The sequence below is a fragment of the Paralichthys olivaceus genome, chromosome 16 (genome assembly GCF_024713975.1).
Source record: "Paralichthys olivaceus isolate ysfri-2021 chromosome 16, ASM2471397v2, whole genome shotgun sequence".
Lineage (NCBI taxonomy): Eukaryota > Metazoa > Chordata > Actinopteri > Pleuronectiformes > Paralichthyidae > Paralichthys > Paralichthys olivaceus.
Genome location: NC_091108.1, coordinates 23163526 through 23188103, shown reverse-complemented (window position 1 = coordinate 23188103; position 24578 = coordinate 23163526). Strand labels below are relative to the sequence as shown.

Below are 24578 nucleotides of genomic sequence, written 5' to 3'. Positions count from 1 at the left end.
TGATATAAGAAAAATAATGACGTGGTGATGTGTGTTAGTATTGTAATAGAGGTTACAAATAAAACAATGCATGTGAAAGACTGAGGTGTAACTGAGCAGCCACAGATGTTATTATATGGATGAACAGCAGAGAGCAGCGTTTCATTAGCAGAATTACAACTTGAGACATAAACCTTAATAACAACATAACATCTCTTCATTTAAGGCAAACCTCAACAAAAGCATGGCCGTTGGTAGTTTTTTTTTCCCCCCCCTGCATTTCAAAATGAAATAAAAAGCTGGAATTACAACCAGTTTGATATTATATAACATTTGATACATTTATTATAACATAAACCTAAACCTTTTGGTTGATTCCCCCCAGTTTGAGTTTCAGCTTGAAAATCTTTGATGATAAACCATGACTAGGATCTTGTGTGTCATGGTCTTGTTGTGGGTGTCCCCAGCTATGACCCTGCTCACCCCTTACCCTCTGTTAATCTGATGTCTAATTGGCTAACAAGAAGAGATGAAGCTCAATCCATGAATAGAACTACATCCCACACACAAAGATCTGAGTGCATGTTTGAAGTTAGACAGAATGTAAGGTCACTGCATTAAAGATTAAGTTAATATGATATCATTGAGCGTCACAAAGTTTTATTACATGCTGCTCCATTTAATCAGAAAGTACCTACATAAAATAAACATGAAACCAAAAAATATTTTAATCTTCAACATCTAACACTATCACACTTATCCTACTTATCCTTCCTTTTGCAGATTAGAGCCTAGGCTACCAAAGGAATGAAAAAAAAATCTGTTTGTGGTCTGGTTTTATGAAGGCTTTATAAATGTCTCCTGGTGCTCTCTTCTGACGTATAAAGATTACACTGATTGACCCTTTGAGTAAGTTGGCTGCTTTTAAGGCTGTATGACACTGTGGCAATTTTAGGTAAATGCTAACATCAGTTTTAGTTAAAGTACTCACATGCTTAAATGTGTATGTTGCACATGTAAAGTGTTCATTAATTTGCTCAGTAGCACTAAATACAAACTCCAGATTAGGCAGATGAGTATGTTAATGGATTAGACAGTTTTTTGGTCATTAGCCAGGGTATTGGTCAAAATAAAAGTTTCACCTGTTGGTTCTGGCAGACTGAAGTTAAAAGAATCTCCACTGCTTTGACGCCTAACACTAGTCCCACGATGTCCGATGTCCTAATGAAAAGAGAACTCCAACCAATATGTCTGCTATCCTTGAATACATCTGTTTATAATGATGGAAATGGCTTTATAACATACATAGTATATATTGTATTAAATGACTACAGCATACTGACAATTGAGTCCCTGCCCAACATGTGTTGTCCCACATTGTACCACTTCACTGAAAAAAAACTAGGCCTATTAGTGTCTCTACAAATAACTGACTTTTGTTTCACACTTATTGTATAATCACCATCTCAGACACTTGTACAACTGTGTGATGTAACTGCAGATATAGCTGAAACTCACTGCTCAGTCTGGCAATCTGAGAGCTCAGACTCTTGGCACATGGGCCTTCGGCTCCACACCCTTGGGTGACAGGGGCAAGCTACATTCCTCTGGACAGACGAATCAGCCTGCAGTGTAAGGCATTCAAAGGAAATACTGTAATGTGCCCTACAATACTATGTAGGTATGGTCTTACTTTAATTCAAATAGCTTAGATGAGCAAGAATTCATTCATAGACTATTATGGAGAAACAACAACAGAGAAAACACTACAAATGTAACCACAAAGTTGGAAATAGTATGTTTTATAGCAACGTTCAAATGTATTATATAAATAGTCATAACGCGAAAAGGGGGATTACCGTCTACAGGTACATGTCTATGGTTGTGTGTGTGGCCACAGACAGAGCATGTGCAACAGAGAGATTAACACGCTCTCCGACTCTGCAGCCTGCTTCATGTCCTCAGTTCTGACGTGAAGGGTCTGATTGAGTTGGAGCAGAGTCTCTAGACAACTGAGGGAGGGGAGCTGGAAGGTGTGGGCTGGATTTCACTTTGGAGACTTTTTCACTGTGGGGTGTACAGCCTTTTCAGTGGGGACAGAGGACTGGAGTTTGTCAGTTAAATACTTATTTTGACATAGTAATTTGATGACAGAAACACTGAATATGGACAGTGGACCTGGTATGACATGGCCTCAGATGACCCAAAGAAAAACAGTTTCACTTCCATATAGACTGGGATAGGACTATTTGTAATTACATGTTATCTGAACAGTGGAGGAGAAAGTGAGTCAGATGGCAGAGGACTATGAGATTTACTGTGCGTCAGAATTTATTAAAGGTAAGTGACACACTTATTTATCGTATCTTATAACGAATGTCACAAGGATACCTTCAATGTGTGTACATTACGAGTATTTAATGTATATTTACTTTATTATATTTTTTTATTGACCACTTTGCACCTAACAACACCAAGTCAAATTCCTCGTATGTAACCTGTTACTTACTTGGCAACAAAGAAGATTCTGATTCTGATTCTGATTAACTGTATAACTCATTCATCAATTCATCAATCATTAATCAAAAACCCTACTTCTTCTGAGTGTAAACTCATTCAAATCTAAACACAGGGATAACATTTACTGTATCAAGATTAATGGTAATTATACTGTTAAACAAGTTTACAAAAGAATCTCATTCACAATGACATTATCCTCAAAATCCATTATGAATAAAAACTATAAATCCACACAGGAACCATACAAAAATAACTCCTATTATAAGTATAACAGTAACGATTGTTTGTAAATCCATGCACACAATGAGGATAATGGGTATACAGCTAGCTGATTCTGCTTATATTTAATGGGTTCCATTGGTCTAAACCTTAACTTACGGTAGCCCACACCTATCAGGTGGTTTGTTGCGTTTGTGGGGGACTCAGACTTTAAAATAATTAATTGTAATAACTGAATACAACTCAGTAAGAGCAATGGTATTTTATTGATTCATTTATCTGTTTTAAAGGTTGAGAGTGTAGGATTTAGGTGGCACTAACAACAGAAATGGGAAGAAAAGGAGTCCATCGTGTTTCTATAGTAGCCCAAATTAAACATTGGCACCAGAAAGGAACTTTCATCTTTACATTGCCTAAAGTCTGTTATGGCTAATCCACTACATGGTTTGAAGGGAAGGGTGAGGCCAGTATTTCTGTTTTAAATTATCAAATGTGTTCAGAAAATTGTTTGCATGACAGTCCATCAAATCTACTGTTATAAAGTTAATACATGAACTGTGACTCATATGCTTACCAGCGCAAGGTAGTCCTCATGAATTTAAGTGTTAAAACTGTATGCCAAATTGATTCTCTTTTGTCACAACCTGGCAACTGAAATGCAAAGGTTGTTCTTTTAATGGCCTTTTTAAAGATAATAACTAAATTAGTTAATATTAATTTATGAAGCCATTAGTGGCACCCACATTTTAAAAGGTCCTTCAGTCTTTGAGGTTTCATGAGCAATTATATTTTGTAGTAGAACAATAGCCTTAGAAGTTGTGTGAATGGGCTTAGTGAGGTGACAATATTTGAAAACATGCTCTTTGGCACCAGAGTTAAATGAAAGATTACACTGTCTCAGTGGGATCTGCTCAGTCACAATGATAATCAACTTCCAACATAAATAATGTACATGGAAATGTATGTGTTCCATTTGTTACAAGTTTAAATGTTATGTCCCTATTTACTCTCTGCTAAGTAGTATGCCTGACGATCTGCTCTGCGGCCAAACACGGCTGAACGCACAAAACCTGTCAATAATGTAATTACCCTCTTTCTTTCTTTCTTTCTTTCTGTCTGTCTGTCTGCCTGCTTGCCTGTCTGTGCCACAGATCGGCTGTACTTTGCTGCTCTTCGTGTAAAACCAAAGAACACAGCAAATACACACTACTTCAGCACAGATGACGATTTCATATATGAGAGGTAAGGGTCTATGTGAAGCAGCTGGATCACATTAACGCTTGTCAGTCAGCTCAGACTTTGTCGTTATACAGCATTATTACATCCTTCATAGATACCTGACTGAGAATCATCAGGTAATCTCAACCAACCACTCTTAGCAATACTAAATATTTTGTAAAATGAGTGATGTCTGGTCTGTTATCCCTGTGCTATGCAAACCAATGTTGCTCAAGTGTTTGTGGTGTGGTTAATACTGGCCTTTAGTGTCACTGATATGAAAGCAAGGAGTAGTCCATATCAATCTGCCTCTAGTTTTGAGTTTTGAGCCAGAGTGGAGTGAGCGGAAGGGGAAAGTGGATCTAGATGCAGGGATGAGATGGGAGGAGTTGAGCAGGCAGACAAACAAGGAGCTGGCAGAGGCAAAGTGATGTGGCTGGAGGCGGTGAGCCAGGTACAGAGGTCCACATAAAGACAAGGAAATAAACACTTCTGACCACAAAGCCTGCCATGGTCATGAACACTGAGTTGAACAGAACTATCTGTCCAAGAGTGGAGTAAAGTGTGTTTTTATACTGCAGTGTTAATTTCTGGGTGACCACTGGAGAACAAGCCTCACAACTGTAACATTATAGAACTTTGCCTCTGCTTCAGGGACAGTCTTATAAATTTGTAAGTCGTTAAAAATTATTGCTTTGCTATAGAAAATATAGGAAAAGGTGTCAGCTAACCTAATTATTGAAATTAATTTGATCATTCAGTGATTCAGTGACTTTATTCAATGGAGTGTGGTCATGTGTCACAATCACTGGTGCTGGCAAGGGAGAACCCAATAGCACGACGATAGGCAGGCAAGTTGCAAGGGAAGATTCATTTATTCAGTCCAAGAATCAGGCAGAGTCAAAACCAGGAGATCAAAATCAGGTAAACAAATCCGTCAAGGGGCAGGCAGGTATCCGAAGTCCAAGAAGGCGAAATAGGGTCAGAACAAGATGGCAAAAGTGGAAATACTGGAGAGCTTGGCAAAAAACAACACAAGACAATCTGGCAGGGATCGAGTGAAAATGACTGGAATATATATACTGAGGAACTAATGAGCAAATGGACTGCAGGTGAGGAGGTGGGTGGGGAAAACCAAGTGAGGGAAATGAGATGATTGCATGGCAGGGAAGAAAGGCAGGCCCTGAAATGACAGGAGAGTTAGTGATGAGACATGGAACCAAACATAAAAACAAAAACAAACTAAGAGTTAGTGTAACCACGTTACATCATGATGAAGATGGTGTTGCTTTGTTGTTATATTTGACACGCTAGCTTTATTGAGAGAAATACAAAATATACATGCAAAAAATGACATCAAATTATAAAGCAGGGGGAATTTCAAGACCCTTACCAGTTAGACTTTGTCTTAATGCTTTTTTAGGTCAAAAGCATGAAAGAAATGGTCTTACATTTGTAAGACTGCTCACAAGTTTCTCTCTCCTCTCATCTGTCAGCCATTTTTCTTTGATTCTGCATGAGTGCAATGCATAATGGTATATATTGCTTGGCTAGTGACCATACACTACTTTTCATAATGTATATGCATAATGTAATTATGGGATACTATGAGTCCAATGTATAGAGTATAATAATTTACACTAAACATTTAAACAACAGTAAAGAAATCACTAGAATAGAATGGCTCTTTATTGATTGCTTAAAACAACGAAAAATCTGTTTACGAGCTCTTCAAAAAGTGGAGCAGTCTTATTAGTGTCCTTCACATAATATTTCAATGAACACTGCTGATGAGACCCTGTTATCATAAAGTTATTCAAATAAAAAATGTCTCCAAAGCCATGAATATTAATTTCATCAGGGACAGAGAGGGACAGAAAGGCTCCAGTATTCAGACATGGCATTTGGCACAGAGCTACATGGCTGGAAATCAGTTGTTTGCCATGTGGAGGTTGGCTGCAGGGGTTTCCATGTAACATCAACCATCAGGTTCAAAGACCACAAAAGAAACATCACACACTGCAGAACGCTGTGGTTCTGGAAGAGGGTGTCTTGTGATTAAAAGGCCAAAACATCTGATGATACACAAGGGAAGATATGTCACTTGTGATAGACATTAATTAATGGTTTGGAACATACGAGGGATATTCTCTATCTTGTCCTATGTTCTAAAATGGGACAGTGTTTAGTTTAAAAAGACCTAGAGGTAATGATGTCTGATCTACTGAGTGGGCCACATGCCTTTCACAGTACTGCCACAGATTTACCTTAAGCCTCAACGTACCCCATAGACTGTATATAAAGATGGACGTAGTGTCCGTGACGTCACCCGTTGGTTTCTGAAGAGTGAAAATGAGGCTCGTACTGGGCGTTTCACCCGGCGCCATCTTGCCGGGGCCTGACTCCTCCTAGTTCCGGGCTAACCCATATATGGGCAAAAAGGAGGCGCGCGTGTGGACGCTAGGCGGGCCGAGTGAAGACTGACAACTGAGCCACGCCCACAGAGCTCATCGTTACCTGCTTAGCTCAGGCTAAGGAGCTAGGCTAAATACTACCCGCGACTGCTAACCGGCTATCACTGCGGTGTTGTTGCTCCGGGATGGTCGCGGTCTAACATCGAACCGAACAGAGGTAAGTTACACTGAAACTTTACAACAACAAAACCTATTGATTTATTTATTATTATAATCATACCACATATACTTACATGCCTCAAGTGGTTTTTGATGTTGTTGTGGTAATTCACCGTTTATTTAACACATCTAATGAAGTTTGAAGCAAGTTAACTAGCTTTAGTAAAGAGTTGTGTTTTGTCATTTGATTGTAATTTTAATAAGTTAATATTAATAAGCTGCATGTGATACAGACTTGTATAACCGCCATTACTATTACAACCTCTTTTTTAGCCTGTTATGAATTCACAGTGAATTAGACTCAGTGCAGATGTGTAATTATATGACAGTTTAGATGTGATTATAATCTCCACACACCACTGTTGTAAACAGTGCTCATATTTATTATATATGTATCTGTTTTAACACTGTGAGAAGTTGAGGGACTTGAAGTGGACTGTTATCAACAGCACTGTGAGAGATTATCACCCTTGAATATTACAGATGTGGTAGAAAGACATTTTATATATTTATACAATGTTTATTTCTTTTAGTACATCAGTTTGGCTGAAATTTGTGGTGCTTCCACCTGCTGAACACAGAATAAACTGTAGGTACCCGTCTTGGCTGCTTAACACAGCTGATATTACATGTGTCAAAATTATTGTAATTATTGTATTGTACAGTATCTGTAAATTATCATGTTTCTCCTCTGTTCCTTAATATCTACAGATTTGACAATGATTTTAGCATAAAACATCCTTTAACATGACTTTTTTCATTTCATGAAGCACTGCAACACCTGATGTCCTCAGAATCCACTGTGGCAGCAGCAACAAGGTGGAGATCGGCAGCTTCAGGCTGGTCAACATGTTAATAATATTGAGTCAATTTCTATATCCATTATGGTTGGTAAAATTAACACTATCACAACAATATTCATCTTTTACTTTCTGATTTGATAAACCTTAGATAAAAAGTGTTGTCTTTTCTTTTTTGCCATAAGAGACAGAACACGGTCAGCACAGCTGTGTCCCTCAGGTTCGTCCGTCCCTAATAAAATGACAGGAAACATAAAAGTATGGCATTATTGCAGAGATAAGTGTTACTTTCAAACAAAGTCTGTGTCCTTATATTCTGTGGATATTCAAATATGTATCTGAATATGGTTTGGGATTAAACAGTCTACTACAATGAATGTGCAGTATGGAGTTCTTTCACATTAAAAGTATTGCATTTATAATGTAATGCATCATGTGCAATAATTTGCTTTAATTGTTAGTAAGTTATGAAAACAGGTCTATACCTGGTAGGTAAACTGTTCATTCATAAATAAAGTCAAGCTCAACAAGTTTCACACTGCAGCAGCTGCACTAACGTTATTTCTGAAACAATTATCTAATAAAACATTAATACTGAAGTTACCCACAGTAACATAGTCAAGCCAAATAGGTTGGCGAGCTGAACAACTTTACATAACGTTAGATATCTGACTTGGTGGAGCTCATTCACTAAACACACAGTCGCCTTCAGTTTAAAAGATTTATCACCATGAACTCTAATGCTCCTCTCTCCGCTGTGTGGACGCTTCATGTCGGGTTAATAACTCCCATCCCTCCCGTTAGCATCGCCATTACTGCTGGTATCTTGCCTGGAGGTTAGCGGAGCTAAGCTAACCAGCCAGGTAACAATGATACCTGCTCATCACTACTGACACGTAAATCAAAGACAGTACTTTACTCACCACAGACACTGCAGCACAGACGTCTTCCACTTCTCCGCCAGGACAATCAGCCGAACAACAAACGATGATATTCATCCGACATGTGAGTGAAAACTCCCCCACAGACTCCGCTCGTGCTCGGTGACGGGGATTAGCCTGTTAGCTCAGGTGAAGCCGAGCAGACCTCAGGCTAACAGCCAGAGTGAAGAGCTAACGGTGACGTCACGTGTCAATCAAGTGATAATTATTCATAATTTCAAACCTCTATATTATCTAAACGAGCGAGTTAGTCATGGAGGAAGTTGTCATGGAGGAAGAACTTACTGATTGAGACTAAAACCGTTTTTTGAACCAGGCTGTAAACAGGTTTAATTCTGCTCTAAAGTCTGGCTTTTTAACTGGCTCTTGGAGCCAGCCTCAAGTGGCCACCCAGTGAACTGCAGTTATTTGCACTTCCGTATTGGCCTCAGCGCTCAGCCCGGGATGTTGCCGCTTGGCGTACCCTCAACTTTGGCCTGTATCGCTGATTACAAGACCAAATATTTGATGACACTAAGGTGTACAACTGAGGTTATCCCTAACATCCACTGGTAGCCGCTAACACCTGCTAACATCTAATGGTAGTTAACTTAAATTATGGAAAAGAACTTCAATATTCACCATTTTGTCCTATATTTTAAAATAATTAATTACCACAGCTTTAATTTATATAATAATGAATGAATGATAAATAAATAAATAAATAAATAACATTATCATTCATTATCAACAAAGATATTTTTAGGGAGTGGAGAAATGAGTGGAGAAATATATAAGATGCAGATTCTTCAAAACAGTGCAATATGGGGCTAATTGGATGAAGATGGTGTTAATAGACAAACTGAGAGATGCTCTCTGTCTCTGAAGAATGAGGGACATCATACTCTGTGTCTAACATGCCAAGGATTTAGTCCAGTCATGGTTAATCCTAATCTTCCTCTCTTCTGTCATTTTCAAATATCTTCCTCACACAAGTGAGCCTCAACATCATGACCACTCATATGAATTGAATTAAATAATGCTGATCATCTTGTGAAAGGTCTAAGTATAAGGTGGTATATGTATAAGGTGGTAGGTGAACAGCTTGTTGTCATAGTCATAATGCTGGAATTGAAAGAAATAGGCAGTTGTAAAGACCAAGGTCAAAGGGCCCTGGACTGAAAACTGGTTGGAGCTTTGAGTTTCATGGTGTGCTCCAGACCATTACCCAACTTTAACCACATGTTTGTTATTATCACTGTGATGATGAGGGTCCCAAAGATCGGAAGGAGTTATTTTCCACCTAATCCTGATCAAGTAGTTTTTCAATCTAAACCTAATCCAACTGTGACCATTTGACAATGTGTTTATTATGCCTATCACTGGTATATTCCGACACGTTTTACCCAAAAGTTGGGAAATGTGGTTAAAGTCGAAGGGTTTGTTTCCATGCCTCACTGGGTCAGACCAACAGCATACAGGCAGGTGAGCATAATGTTTTGGCTGATTAGTGTACTTTTCCCTTTTTCTCTTTTTTCCCCATCCTTAATGATATGACCAAACTACTGGATCTGTAGTCCATTCAGAATAATATTTGGTAACACTTTATATTAGGGAACACACAAAGTGAACATATCCAAGCACTTGATTGTAATTCATGTACAACAACTTCCTTACTTACCACCAATAAGCAGTAATTAGGAGGTTATTAAGGGAAAACTGTTAATCAGAGTAGTTGCAGAATAAAATAAGGCATTAATAAGTGCTTTATAATGACTAATGAATAGCCAATATGTCTCTAATATCCATGCTAATAGGCAACTAGTTAATGTTTGATATGTGTTCCCTAATATAAAGTGTTAATTTTTTTTGTTGTTAAAACAAGAACATTGCTTGTGTTGGAAGTAAGCCACTCTCTCTGAATGAATCAGGACATTTAGTCCTTAGGCTTGTACCCTAAATGGGATGAATCAACGCAGGCTAATGAGGAAAGAGAGATTTGTTCATTTGAGTATGAGCCTATGAGTGAAGCCCATTGAGCTCTACACATGTTCAGCCAGTGTATGATCACACTGAAAGATGTAGGTCAAGATGAGATCAGTGGCTGTGGCCTTATGATGGAAAGGGATTTAGGACAAATACAGAATGACACCAGTCAGACTGGACACTTAATCATTGCAGTCTACCATTTTTACCTCCAGGGTCTGCAGCACATAGTGTTTGACCTGGTACTTCCTCCATTAGCATCAAATTGAAATGACAATGCACTAAAAAGTGATGTTTTTATACCTGAGAAAACATAAAAGCCTATTGTTTTGGTTTTAATAGCTTAAAATCCATGGTTGTCTTTTTTCATATTTCTGTGCATTTAAAGCTGCCGTAGGCTTTAGACTTATCTGCTGAGTGTGCCAGTTGGATTAAATACAGTTTTTGGATTAAAAATCAGTTTTTATCATGAACACACTAAACCATTGATAGATTATGGAATATACCTATGGGAACACATGAAAGCAGGAGGCAGTTTATTCTTTCTGTTTATAAAGTATGCGTATATTCATTATAGAAGTGTGGGGGAGGAGGCATGAAACTATTGAATCTTACTCAAAAAAACATGAGACATTAAAGAGGTGGGCTGACAGATAATTACTGTGAAAACCCATGAAATGTAAAAGCCCCATTCATGTTGTGTCTTCTCTTTATTCACTTTTGATTGTTACAAATCAAATATTCAGTGGTGGCTACATAACATTAAACATAGTCAAGTCTAGATGATATAATATATTGTAAACACATGAACTGTGTAAAAAAGTGTAGTAAGTAAAAATAAACACCAACATTAAACAAATTAATTAATTAATAGGTGAATTGTTAGCATCATTTTCAAAGATCTGACCTCAAAGGCTTCCAGAGGACATAGAAATAGAAATTAAGCAAAACTATTAATCAATCATTCTGGATGAGCTGCACCAGCCAGGAGGGAGTTGCAGTTGTATATAGGTTTGAGATTACCAGAGTCTGAGCTGCCTTCTGAGTGAGAAGGGAAAGTGCACAACATCAGGAGAATACACGAGCGGGTTGTTGCAGTAATGTTGGCAGCAGTGGCGGCTGGTGAAAAATATTCTTGGTGGGGTTGCGCGATGCCATGCTCAGTTTTCAGTAACCTTCCCACTATACACAAACTGCAGGATAGTTCTTTGTGAAATAGTAGTTAATTATTGAATCAATAAACAATTATAAACATGTATGTGCATACTGCACAAACAAACTTAAAAAAATAAACTTAGAAAACTAAATCAAAATAATATATACAAAAATAATAATACTCAGCCAATTGAAAAATAATGTAAATTATCAATAGTTGTTGCCCTTGTGCTCAGATAGTCAGTAGTGCATCATTCTGGTTACTAGTGTTTACTGAGTACACATTCCTGAAACATATACAGTGCTATTATCAAACACTTTTAAGACAAAATAAAAGGTGGTGGATGTGAGAGGGGATGGGGTCAAGGGGACAGTTGGTTGGACAGGCGGAGGTTACCAGGGTAAGCACCTGATTGGGAGACGGGGGTGAAAGAGGAAAGAGAAGGGGAAGAAGATGAAGATCAAGTTGATGGAAATGTAGTGGATTTAATAAAACATTATTAATTGATTATTACTGCTAGTACTATTTCCATGACATTTGTCATTATTTGCAATCATGTGCTCATTTGATATCCTGCTCAGTAAACTTAATTATTTCACTACCATGTGTCCATTTTTGCTCAACTGCCTCCACCTTACAAATTCTTCTGTATGAGCTCAGAGGATGCTGTGTAGAGATCACTAGAGAGAAATTTTTGCTTTTTTTTAGTTGCATGTGCCTGCCACATAACAGTCTCTCAACACAATTGTAGACCATTTGTCACAGTTCATCTCTGCCTCACCACTCTGCACCAGCCTGCTTCAATCTGCCAATCAGACACACCCCTCTCATCAAGCCAATTCCACTCACCTGTGCTCTCTGCTCTGGCTGCATTTAAGCCCCAGCTCCACTCTCACTCATTGCCAGATTGTTCTTGATGCTTGCACCAGACTCTCCAGCGTTTCTCTGCCTGATCTCCCTGTTTCGACCCTGCTTATCTCCGACCATCCTGCCTGACCGATCTCCTGGTAATCAACTCAGCCTTCCGTCCCCGACCACGATCCTCGCCTGTCCCTTTCAGGATTCTGCCTGTCTACTCCCGTGGCTATCCGGTGATTACCTGATTCTGCTCTGCATAGAGAGTGTCACTCTCGTCTCCTCTGTGGCATCCTGCAGTTCTGTGGCTCTAACAATAAAGTTTGTTACCAACGATACCCGCCTGTCTTTGTGCTGCTATTGGGTCCAAACCACACCCTTTACACCATTGCTGATTAAATTGGCTAAGTACAACAAGGAGAAACACATTCAATGACATGGAACAGCTGAAATAAGCTATATCCTGCAATGCAAATAGCATAAGTAAGAATTTCCCTTGAGATCAAGCTGCAAAATCCAGGATGTTAATAGGATGTCATTACAGTCTGAACATATCAAATTCAGACTGTCTTAATGACCTTAGCAGCAGCAGATTATGAAAATACACCAGGGCGTGTGCTCCACTGGTCTATGATAATCAACAGTAAATTAGATGTTTATTTGTGATTGTAGAAGCACTTATGGAAGAAATATTCAGATCATTTACTGGAGTCAATGACTGGAAATTTTAAAAGTTTTTTTTTTTATCTTCACACATACCTGACATTTCCTACTTCTGCTACGTTAATGTGGTGGATCCTTTTTGCCTTAAAAGGAAAAACATTTCAAAAGATATACTGAAAAATCCACAGTCTGCCACTGTGAAACTTAAACTTCCTCTTCATCTCAGGGATCTCCTGATTTTGCAGTGTCCTCTAATTTAACAACCCATAGTGTTCACTGTGATCATAGTGTGAGACTGAAATACAGAAAATAAAAACTAACTGTGGCAGTCGACCATGCCACGGGGTTCCCACCACGACAGCCAGAGACAAACCAGTCCACCCATTGCGTGCTCATCAACATCTTTTATTAATATCCAACTGAGACTTACACCAACACTCAACTTCAGTGGCTAGTCCAGTCTCTTCCCCAGTGTGTTCTCGAGGCAGCTCTGCTGCTGCCTTTTCAAGTCTGAGGCTCAATCAGCTAACAGCTCTCACCTGTGCTGACTGATCCTCTGTGGTGCAGGTGAAGGTGCTCTCTCCGCCCCTTCACCTCCACACTAACTTTTTGGAAAAGAGAACAACATGAGGCCAGTTTTGTCAGTCTTCATCTGTCATGATTATCCTGCCCTATATGTGAAGGTAACACTATTTGATACTATCAGCCTATATAGCTGTGTGAATAATGTGTGTCTGTATGTTGCAGTTTCTACGCTGACTTTGGGCCCCTCAACCTGGCCATGCTGTACAGATACTGCTGCAAACTTAATAAGAAGCTTAAGGTAACACAGAACTTTCCCATGCACAACATTTATTCAGGCAATCTAAGCAGTGTGCATATTTGTCTCATGTAATATGTTGAGCAGTGACATGTACACAGTGATGTTTTTACCGAATACTATTGATTTGGCATTGACTTTGTTCTATCACATCAGTCTTTCACAATATCCAAGAAGAAGTTGGTTCATTTTACCTGTTATGACCAGAAGAAAAGAGCAAATGCAGCTGTCCTTATTGGTGCCTACGCTGTAAATATATCTCCATTTATTAATTAATAATCACTCCATCCATCTCAATGTCTGTCCATCTATCAATTATTTGTTATACAGTATAGCCTCTTTCCTGCAGGTTATCTATTTAAAAAGAAGTCCAGAAGAAGCCTACAGGACTCTTATCTCAGGAAACAACACAGCATATCTGCCATTCAGGTACACACACACACACACACACACACACACGCACACACACAGACAGACAGAGAGAGAGAGAGAGACTCTTCAAAAACACACTACAACTGGACTGTAAAAGGAAATTAGTCTTTTGTGGTATACTTACAGCTTTGACACACTATATGTAAAACAGGGAGTTGTTTGACTATCAGAATCTGCCTGAAAACCTGAGATTTGCTGTTTTGTCAAACATCTGATGTCAATCATCATATATAAATAATGGTGTGTGTGTGTTTGTGGCCAACAGGGATGCTGCAGTAGGAGAGTGCTCATTCAACCTCTCTGTGCTTGACTGCTTAAAAGCAATATGCAAGGTAAACAACAATGATGTATGACTGACTTAACCACAGTAGAGCAGTTAGTACATTTATAAACTGATGTAAGATACATTTGAAAACTACTTCATCAGAGAAAAAAACAACAGCTGCCCTGAAAAAGTAGTCTCTGTTTGCACAGAGGTCAGAGACTAGATACTTTCTGTTCACTATTATGTGCTTATTCTTAAACCTTTGCTCTTACAAAAGTTTAAAGAGAAAAAAACACAGGTCATACAGAGAGAAGTTACATCACAGTATCAGACTTTATCTACTACAGCCAGTCTCTCTCTCCTCTCCTCTCCCCTCCAGGCATTACTGTGTGGTTTCTTGGACTTTGACAGCTTCGATGTTGAGGATTATGAACACTATGAGGTGAGGAGGATTATATCATAAACTGACAATGCCCATAAAAACATCCAAGTAACTGTGTGCAACAACAGAAATAATAACAATTCACCATATATTGCATTAATATTACATATGATAAATACACTATAAATTATAGTTAATTCTCAAAACAAAGTTACGTTAGTTAAGTGCTTTACAATAAAACATATGCAATAAATCAAATCCAAAACATAAAAATATATAAATAAAGTAGGCCTTACAAGTCTGAGTCTGATAAAGATCCAGAGATCCATAAGGAGATTCTGGGTTTGCCTACCTGAGCTCTTCTGGCAGGAAGTTCCATAGCTGAGGGGCCATAGCAGCAAAAGCCTGGCCACCCTCAATGATAATGAAACAGCCTGAGCGAGGGTGACATTGCCTGCTCTTAAAAGATACTAGCAAGTCACACACATTTACATGACCATAGTACACTGAACACTGTAACGGGTGTGGTTTGGACCCAATAGCAGCACAAAGACAGGCGGGTATCGTTGGTAAAAAACTTTATTGTCAGAGCCACAGAACTGCAGGATGCCACGGAGGAGACGAGAGTGACACTCTCTATGCAGAGCAGAATCAGGTAATCACTGGATAGCCACGGGAGCAGACAGGCAGAATCCTGAAAGGGACAGGCGAGGATCGTGGTCGGGTACGGAAGGCTGAGTTGATTACCAGGAGATCGGTCAGGCAGGAAGTTCAGAGATAAGCAGGGTCAATACCGGGAGATCAGAGAAACACTGGAGAGTCTGGTGCAAGCATCGAGAACAATCTGGCAATGAGTGAGAGTGGAGCTGGGGCTTAAATGCAGCCAGAGCAGAGCAGAGAGCACAGATTGAAGCAGGCTGGTGCAGAGTGGTGAGGCAGAGATGAACTGTGACAAACATAGAATGAAAATGAAAGGTTTGAAAAGCATATAGTATAGAATGATTTTGCTCCCTAATATGAATAAAGCTCTAAAAAATGCTAGATCCTTAATTTACCATTATTTGCATTCTTTATTTATAAATGTATAATTTCCAAGACCAACTCTGATTGCATAATTATGGCCAGGTTATTTTCTTAGACTCGACAAAGCTCTGTCAAAGACACAAGACATCATTCAGCTGTTTTCAGCGTGAGTGGGACTCACTGGAGAACACTGACATTTACATGTGAAATCAACAGCTTCAATTGAATAAATCTTCATGATCACATCCACAAATCATCTTGATGTTGTGGTACCACATCATTGTGAAATAATCATCTCATGCTATCTCTGTTTTCAGTGGGGGATGACATTCAAAACATTTATCAAGTAAAAACACTGTAGCAATGGCACAGGATAGAAATAATGAATCCTGTATTCAATCTTTCCGCATTTAAAAAAAAATAATGTCATGTATTTTATATGAAAGGCGTTTATTGAAACCGGTTGAGGGTTGAGAGGCAATGGCGGATGGCTGAGGATTACCTCGGAGGTTTGGCAGGTGAGGTAAGTAGGAGGGGGAACCGGACAGTAGTTATCCACTTTAGGCACAAGAAGAAGTTAGTAGAAGTGATCAAATAACACATTGAAAAAAATTCTACCACTGTAGTGTAGGCAACAATCTGGCGATCAGTGGGAGAGTAACTAGCGTAGATATACTGAATGTGATGACCAATTGCATGCAGGTGGTGGCAGAATGATCTGCAGGTGGGGTGGTGAGCTGTTCCTGGCCTTACCTCTGCAGAGCCACCTGAATGGCATGAGACACACCTACAGAGGGAAGGGAAATCATTTTGTGTCAATGCAATTTTATACAATGATCATTATTGTATATGTAAAATCATATCAAGCCTTTCACTATTGTTATGCAGTGTACATGTTACACACACTACTTTTAAAAATGTCATTGTTTGTATTAAAACTTGACAATGCTAAATCTTACCAGTGGTCCTTTAGAAAAAATATATGCAGTAATCATTCAAACACAGCTCTAGCTCAGTTTTATTGATTGTTAGAAATAATATCATATCATATCATATTTTAGTAACACCTGTATTGATTTTAAAATTTTGACATAATTCTCTCACCCACCACGTCTCCCTCTGTTGTCCCCATGGCTTTAGCGTGTAGAGAACGGGGATATGAACTGGATCATACCAGGGAAGATTTTGGCATTCAGCAGCCCACACCCTCGCAGTAAGATAGAGAATGGTGAGTTTAGCCCCTTGAAAAACCTTCCCTTTAAAGCACAGGTATATACACTGTCCACCCAGGATCAGTCTGATACTAATTATTTGAATGGCAATGTCCCATGTCATTAATTAATACAACTGTAACAGAGTGCCAGTAAATCACAGTCCATCTTGATTGTTTTTCCAGGTTATCCTCTCCATGCACCAGAAGCATACTTTGCATACTTTCAGCAAAATGACATCACATCCGTGGTCCGTTTAAACAGGAAGTTATATGACAGCAGGCGGTTTGAGGATGCAGGATTTGACCACCATGATCTCTTCTTCGTGGATGGGACCACTCCCTCTGATCTCATCATCAGGCGCTTTCTGCATGTGTGTGAAAGCAATGAAGGGGCTGTGGCAGTGCACTGTAAAGGTAGGAGTGGATGTTTATGTGTTTCATTATTTATTTACACAATTAAAGACAGTTCTTCTGCATAAAAGATGGAAAGTCTTACAAAATATAGAATAGTATGTTGTAACTTTAGATGTGTAGAATTTAGTAATATCTAGTGGTGAAATTGCATGTGGCAGCTGAATACCCCTCACCTTACTCTCTCCTTCCAAAAGTGAAAAAGAATCTGTGGAAACACAGTAGTGAAAACATAACAAGTATTATTTTATATTTAATTTGTGCCAATAGATCCCTTTCTCCTAAATCTTACACACTGAACGTTAATTTTTTTTTTTTTTTTCCGCCTATAACTTTTAACTTAAACCTTCTCTCTTTAAACACTCCATCCAAACACAGCTGGCCTGGGCCGTACAGGCACTCTCATTGGCTGCCACCTGATGAAGCACTTCCGGTTCACTGCAGCTGAATCCATTGCTTGGATCAGAATCTGCCGGCCTGGATCCATCATTGGCCCACAACAGAACTTCTTAGAGGAGTGAGTCAGGTCTCCATTATATGTGTTTTAACCATTTTAGACCACGCATGTAAATGCATTGAGGATGGATTGTGACCAAAGTCAGCATAGGTGTAAATGCATCTGTGGTGTCAATCCACATAAAATCCACAAAAACGACATGGGTGGAAAGAATTATCACGAGCTGCTGTTTCAAATCAGTGAGATAGCAGCAGCTATACCTCACTCAAAACACATAAGGGAGGGGTGAAGACAAGACCAAGTATCTGCTTTTTACTCTGTCTGATAAAAGCATATTGACGGATCTAATGTGAGCTAGACAGAGCAAGCATGTTTCAGTTAGATCTTTATGTGGATACTTGAGACAATAATACCTGGTGTAAATGCAATCAGCGTAAAATCATATTTTGATACATTATGGATACGAAATGCATTTGAACACTTTCATGCATGAATTATGACAGCCTCAATCCGGATCTATTTATTAAGTGTTTTTGATAGTCTTTTGGTATAAAAAACTTTTTTCAACACAACTTTTCCAAAGATATTTTCTCATATGTCCACTTAAGAAGACAACTTGTGATAATGATATAAAATATAATGATATAAAATGAAAATTATAAAATAATAAACCAAAAAAATGTATACAGCTTGAATTAGTGCAAATATATCAAAACACATGTTTACAATACTCTATTATACTATATAATATATAATATATGATATCTCATGGTTCCGTTGCCTCAACATTCACTTTCTTCTCTCCTTTTTAAGCATTGTCACAAAAATAAAAGAATACACCAGCTGAGTAGAGCAAGATAAGCTGAGGCTAAAATTACCACTATGTGTTATTATAAATTATTTCTAATTAGGAAACAAAATCTACCTTTCTCTGGCTCCACAATCAGGCCCTCTTCAATACGAATGGTTCAAGGTTCCTTCTAGAGACGTTGTGTGTGTGTGTGTGTGTGTGTTTACAAAAAGTTAATTAATTACATGGTTAAAACGACTAGTTTTACATCTTCTCATTCAGTTTAAAATCTTGAATATCATTCATCTTGTGAGGGAAGCAAGTGTATTGCAGGTTATTTGCTTGTTTCCAAAAGAATTTCCTTTTACTAGGTGATTTGTCGTAGTGCTACTAAAATGGTGATAAAATGTTATATGCTGGAAGACAGGTTTTTTTTCTGGTTGAATGGCCCGTTGTCTCTCTTCTGTATGTGTGTAGGAAACAGCACAGTTTGTGGGTCCAGGGTGATGTCTATCGCTCCAAACAGAAACTGGTTCAGCAGAGGCTGAGTCGTTGGCAGCAGCGTCAGCAGACTCATGGCCCTGACTCTGAGGAAGGGAAACAGGAAACCATGCCCTGCCTCATCTCAAGCATGGATGACCTGTCAATCAACAACACCCTCTACAATTCATACAGCATGGATGAGGTCAGGGGATGTTTATCGTTTTTGCTACTTTTTTGCACAAAATAGTATATATTTTATATTTATACTTCTTTAATATTTTTTCTAATATTTTCTTATATTAAGACTCGTTTTTTATTCAGTGTTTACTGTTTTCTTACTTAAATTTGTGTTACTGGGGAGACCAAGAGTATGTGCAATTTCAATTCCTCAATATGTCTGTGTATGTATTGCAGAAATTGACAATTAGGCTGACTTTGACTTTGAAGAATTTTAACCTATAAATAGACATTTGATTTACATTATATTTATCTTTTTATCATTAATTGATTATACTCCCCCCCCACCCCTCTCTCTGTTTGTTTGTGTAGAATAACAGCAAAGAAAGTAATCTGACACAGGGAGACAAACTGAGAGAATTGAAGGGAAAGAGATCAGTTTCATCCTCCTCAAGGTACACTGCTCTGTGTGTGTGTGTGTGTGTGGAGGACACAAATGGAGGACACAGTGGGGCTAGTGCAGGTAGAGACAACAGGTAACTTCACAGAGGAAACAGGAATAGGAGACCATAGCAGGGACAGCACAAAAGGAAACAGAGAGATATCAGCTACTAGTCTAAGGAGCAGGTATAAATAGCTAAGCAGATGAGGGGAATGAGAAACAAGAATAGGGAGGCAGGGAAGTCTTAGTAATTAAGGGTTAAACGTTGAGAGGGTGGAAGGTCCAGGCACACCTAGTGGGAGGGTGAAGTATGACAGTTTGTACAAATAAACATCGTTGAGACAGACGTCATGAAGGTGCTCATTTATTCTTTCCGGGAAGGCAGTCATTTGTACAGTTTATTTTTGTTTTGTGTGTATGTTACTGTGAATAAAAGTTTCTACTTTTGTATGTCAGTAAGTGTTTTTTGTGTGTCATCATGATCATATAAAGCCATTATTCATGGTTGTGTTTTTTATTCAGGTTAAACCTGTCAAAGGCTTCTCTCTGCTCGATCCTCCCACCCCCTACGTCCCCCAAAGCCCCCCTCTCCTTCTCCTCTTCAGCCTCCTCAAAAAAGATTGTGCGGAGCTCCTCCTCCTCTGTCGCTCATTTCAAGAGGTCAGTGTCTTTTTTTCACCAACTCAGTCATCTGGATCAAAAGTGCAGTGTGACACCCTGTCTCTGTGTCTCTCTCCCCAGCCCCTTCAGCCTCCGTCTGTTCAGCACCAGGCCGGCTAAAATTCACTGACATGACTCATGTCAGAAACCACACCAGGTCTCCACCAACATGCTGTGGCTGTCTAGGCCGCAAAAAGTGTATCAGTCGTGAGATACCTCTCTTTTTTTCTCTCACAGTAATAGTGTAGTGTTTAATACAGGGATTCACAGAAGAAAGTCAACTTCAAGATGGTGAATGTGCGACATCATGGTTGTGGGTCCTTGTTCATTTTAACCATGTGATTTAAGGACTGGCACCATATCCTCTTATCGATAACAAACAATGAGCCTGGGGATGATGTCTGTTATGAAATTACATGAAATTATTGCAGGCTTTAAAATGTGAACATAAAAACATGATAAAAACTAAACTGTCAGATAGGAGAAAACAGACAAAAGTGAGTGAACTTGCACTTGGAATAGAATTTCAGTTGCTTCATACTTGCATGCTTCATTTTCACTAGTTCATCCATCTACTACTCAGTTAGCTTGGCAAAATCCAATCATAGGTGTACAGTGTGGCCCCTAAAGCACGACACTTCTTCCTAATACTGTTGAAATGTTCATTCATAATCATTTATCTTAATACAACATAAAACAATACTAAAAAACATTGTCCAGACAAAAAACACATAAAATGCAATTGAAGTTAGTCAACAGAACTCTCTCTTCAGAAATTCTGTTAAAATCATCAAATCTGCACAGGCTTACTCAACTATCCATCATAGTTGATCCTCTCCAGCTGCTTAGTGTCTATAAATGTATGTTAGTCACACATTGTTTGAATAAAAGTCTATCTTTCTCTTTCCACAGCTGGGTGGTTTGGAGTCTACTTTAACCATTGAAATTCTATTTCAAATTCTATTCAAGTTTGAGTCTGAAATAGTCTGGGTTTGAAGAACCTTAAAAAGCAGTATTTGTATTTGTCGACATTTGTGGTATAGCTATTATGAAGGGTATTTGCATGTGAAGATGTGTTCTTCTCACACTCTAGAGAACGGCACACTACTACTGTGTCAGGTATCCTGTAGTGATGGAGCAACAGAGAATGATGTTATGATGTACTGAGTCTGATTCTGAAGAAAGGTGTTAGTGAGATAGGTGGGTATATTCTCATTAGGTCACCTGCAAGAAAGGAAGATATTTACCCATGTTAGACATCCAGCAAGAATTTATTGATATAATACATAAGTTATACTCTGATGTCAGGGAGTGGCTCTCACACACAGCTCCGGCTGTTTTAACAGACTGAGTTTCAACTTTTTTCAAAACTAAGGTTTTTACAGTGGTGGTTGAGCTCATGGTGAGCAGTAAGTGAAGGTATGGGTGTGTACTGTATGTTATGCAGTTTGTGTTTCATCTGTATCCTCCTTTAATGTAACACCCCATGGAAACAATGGAACAATAACATCAACAGTGGAGTGGAACAAGGTCATGTAACTCTTAACTGCAACTGCACTTATTATAAGAAGATTACAGTTTTTTTCAGTCGCTAACAAGCATTTGTCCAACCAGTGGTCACATTTTCAAAACTCTAAACACAATTAGTACAGCATCGGCCTTTTGTGGCCATACAATTCACACATTTCATGTCTTTTTCACACAATATGTAGTCAGTGAACACATTTCCACAATGCTTTCCACAACAGACAAACTATACCGCCCAACAAAATTATGGATTGTTTTCGTATTATTTACCAATGTTAACACACAACATTCCACAATGGCAAAAACAATTTTCCAAACAGTCTAAAAATCTCGTCTGCAATGATATCAGTTCTAAAACAATATATCTCAGCTGATAATAAACAAACAATTGAATAATTGAATTTACACTAACCCTGAAGATTGCACAGATTAGATACAAGAATTTTGTGCTTTTTTTAGTTCACCCCCTTTTTATCTGGGCTTCTTGCTGTTGTTTTTTTGTTCAGAATGCTCTTGTGTGTTTCATGGATATTTTGTTCACTGTAAGCAATACTGTAAAACTTTTTCTGTTCTATCATACTGTAAACAGTATTTCTCCAGTTTTTTCTGACTTTTTCTGGAATGCTTTTGAATGTGAACATTACATGTGTACATACAGTTCCCAACCAAGACATTTTGTGTAAACACAGTGGATTGGATGTTTTGCATGCAAATACCTGTAAAACTGAAACATAAAAGTCTATGCAGTTTTTGTAATGTCAGCAATAGCCAGTATTTTGAAACCTGGTTTACTTTGATTGACTGCATGCTTGTGAAGTGAAAACAAGAGTTATTCTTTGACAGAATAATTTCATTTTGAGTCAGATTTCCAATGTTTTGGTAAAGTTAGTGTGTGCAGAGAAAGATGTGTTCTATTTTGAAATAAAGAGTTAGTATATATTTAACAAAATGTGTTTTTGAGAAGAAAATTATCCATTTGGCCAATTGTGGTTTGTAGGTGTGAGTCTGTGCTTAGAAAAAGTATCTGAAGTATGGGTAAGCGCTTTTAAGTGCTTGAAAAAAACTGTAATACACTAAGGGCCTGATCTACTAAGATCCCAAATATAGAGTGCTAAATTGCATGTACAGTATAACAGATTGCACATTTGGTTGGTAGGTGTTTTGCAGGTGATCTATTAAAAATAATTGCGCATATGATAACAGGTGCAAACATGGTAGAGGCAGTAGTATTTAAATGAGTGTTTCGCGTGCATTACTGGTTTCCGCTATGGAGCATTACAGAGAGCACATTGAGCGCAAGCGCAAAGTGACATTCAATGCCGTTTAATTGGAGGTGTCAAACATGATGTTGAGCTACAGCAAAGAAATATTAATATAACTCAAAGAAACGCGATATGGGAGAGTATCTGCGAAAAAGTAACTGCTGAAGGTAAAACAAAAAGAAGAACCAATGAAATTAAGAGAAGGGTGAACAAAGGGAAGAACAAAATAAACTAGGGCTGCAAGCAGCACTGAACAGGCCCGAGTACTTGCAACTCAGAACCTGACACAACTCGGAATGTGACGCAGCTCCCCCCACGCACAATACCCTTTACATACCTACGAGGTTGTCAGCGTAGACGCGTGTGGCAAGTTTCATGACCTTGCAATGATGATAAGCCTTTCAAACCACAAACGCCATCACACGACCTTTGCCGCCTAGTCACACCCACAACCTTCAGAGTTTTGAAAAGATAATTCTAACTTTTTATCCCCCATGGCTGAAGAGTCACCTGACCAAGTTTGAAGACATTTCCATTAAATCTCTAGGAGGAGTTAGATCATGTGTGAGGTGTGGAAACAGGCAAAAATGGCGTCAAAATGCGTCTTCCAATCACAATGGCCAACTTTCTGTGGACCTGGCGCCATGACGTCAAGAGGCTATTTTGTGCGTCCACCTATGCAAAACTAACCCCAATGGCAAGGGAGTTTTGAAGATTTGAAGGGGGCACTACAGAGCCATTTTGCTCCGCCCACACACGATAGCCTTTACATACGTATGAGGTCATCAGCGTGGATGTGTGTGCCAAGTTTCAGGATCTTGTGATGATGATAAGTCTTTCAAACCACAAACGCCATTACACAAAATTTGCCACCTGGCCACGCCCACACCCTTCAGCCCTTGGAAAAGATTTTACTAACTTTTAATCCCCCATGGCTGAAGAGTAACCTGACCTAGTTTGAAGACATTACCATGAAATCTGTAGGAGGAGATCGATCACATGAAATGTGAATACAGGCAAATAACCAGTAGGTGGCGCTATGATATATGTCGCTATGTGCATATGTACGCGTTCAGGCCGAGTCCAGCGTCCACCCTATGACGTTTGGTCATGATCTAACAATGTATGCAGAAGTTATAAGTGATTTAACCACAAACGCCATTACACAAACTTCGCTGCTTAGCCACGCCCACACCCTTCAGCCCTTGGAAAAGATAATTTAAACTTTGTATCCCCCATGGCTGAAGGGGGGATACAAGGTCCCTCCGCTGTTTCACAGCGATTG

The 24578-nt window shown here is 38.8% G+C and overlaps 1 protein-coding gene and 1 long non-coding RNA gene across 6 annotated transcripts; one reads left to right on the top strand and one right to left on the bottom strand.

The window, feature by feature from the left end:
* Positions 1–1922: 1922 nt before the first annotated feature.
* LOC109643886 (dual specificity protein phosphatase CDC14AB-like) lies at positions 1923–21415 on the top strand. 5 transcript variants are annotated; one of them, XM_069511104.1, is made up of 15 exons: positions 2284–2319; positions 3870–3960; positions 12361–12522; positions 13697–13772; positions 13926–14018; positions 14119–14198; positions 14467–14533; positions 14846–14908; positions 17012–17099; positions 17268–17498; positions 17874–18012; positions 19220–19427; positions 19775–19857; positions 20367–20504; positions 20586–21415. In XM_069511104.1, the coding sequence occupies exons 4-15, from the start codon at positions 13731–13733 to the stop codon at positions 20632–20634; spliced, it is 1281 nt and encodes a 426-aa protein (XP_069367205.1). In that variant the 5' UTR covers positions 2284–2319; positions 3870–3960; positions 12361–12522; positions 13697–13730; the 3' UTR covers positions 20635–21415. The 5 variants fall into 5 exon arrangements, with proteins under 5 accessions (XP_069367204.1, XP_069367202.1, XP_069367203.1 ...); XM_069511101.1 differs by lacking the exon at positions 12361–12522 and having other exon boundaries at positions 1925–2319; XM_069511105.1 differs by lacking the exon at positions 2284–2319 and having other exon boundaries at positions 3878–3960; positions 12452–12522.
* LOC138405074 (uncharacterized) lies at positions 7195–12353 on the bottom strand. Its single transcript, XR_011238755.1, has 2 exons — positions 8293–12353; positions 7195–7601 (listed from the first exon to the last, which is right to left on the bottom strand). It is a non-coding gene; the product is annotated as an uncharacterized lncRNA (long non-coding RNA).
* Positions 21416–24578: the final 3163 nt, after the last annotated feature.

Bases quoted from the DNA above. Each gene is read 5' to 3' on its own strand.
- LOC109643886 (XM_069511101.1), top strand. From the start codon at position 2,274: ATGGCAGAGGACTATGAGATTTACTGTGCGTCAGAATTTATTAAAG. The intron at 17,100-17,267 runs GTGAGTTTAGCC...TTGTTTTTCCAG, and splicing joins TCGCAGTAAGATAGAGAATG to GTTATCCTCTCCATGCACCA. The intron at 20,505-20,585 runs GTCAGTGTCTTT...CTCTCTCCCCAG, and splicing joins TCTGTCGCTCATTTCAAGAG to CCCCTTCAGCCTCCGTCTGT.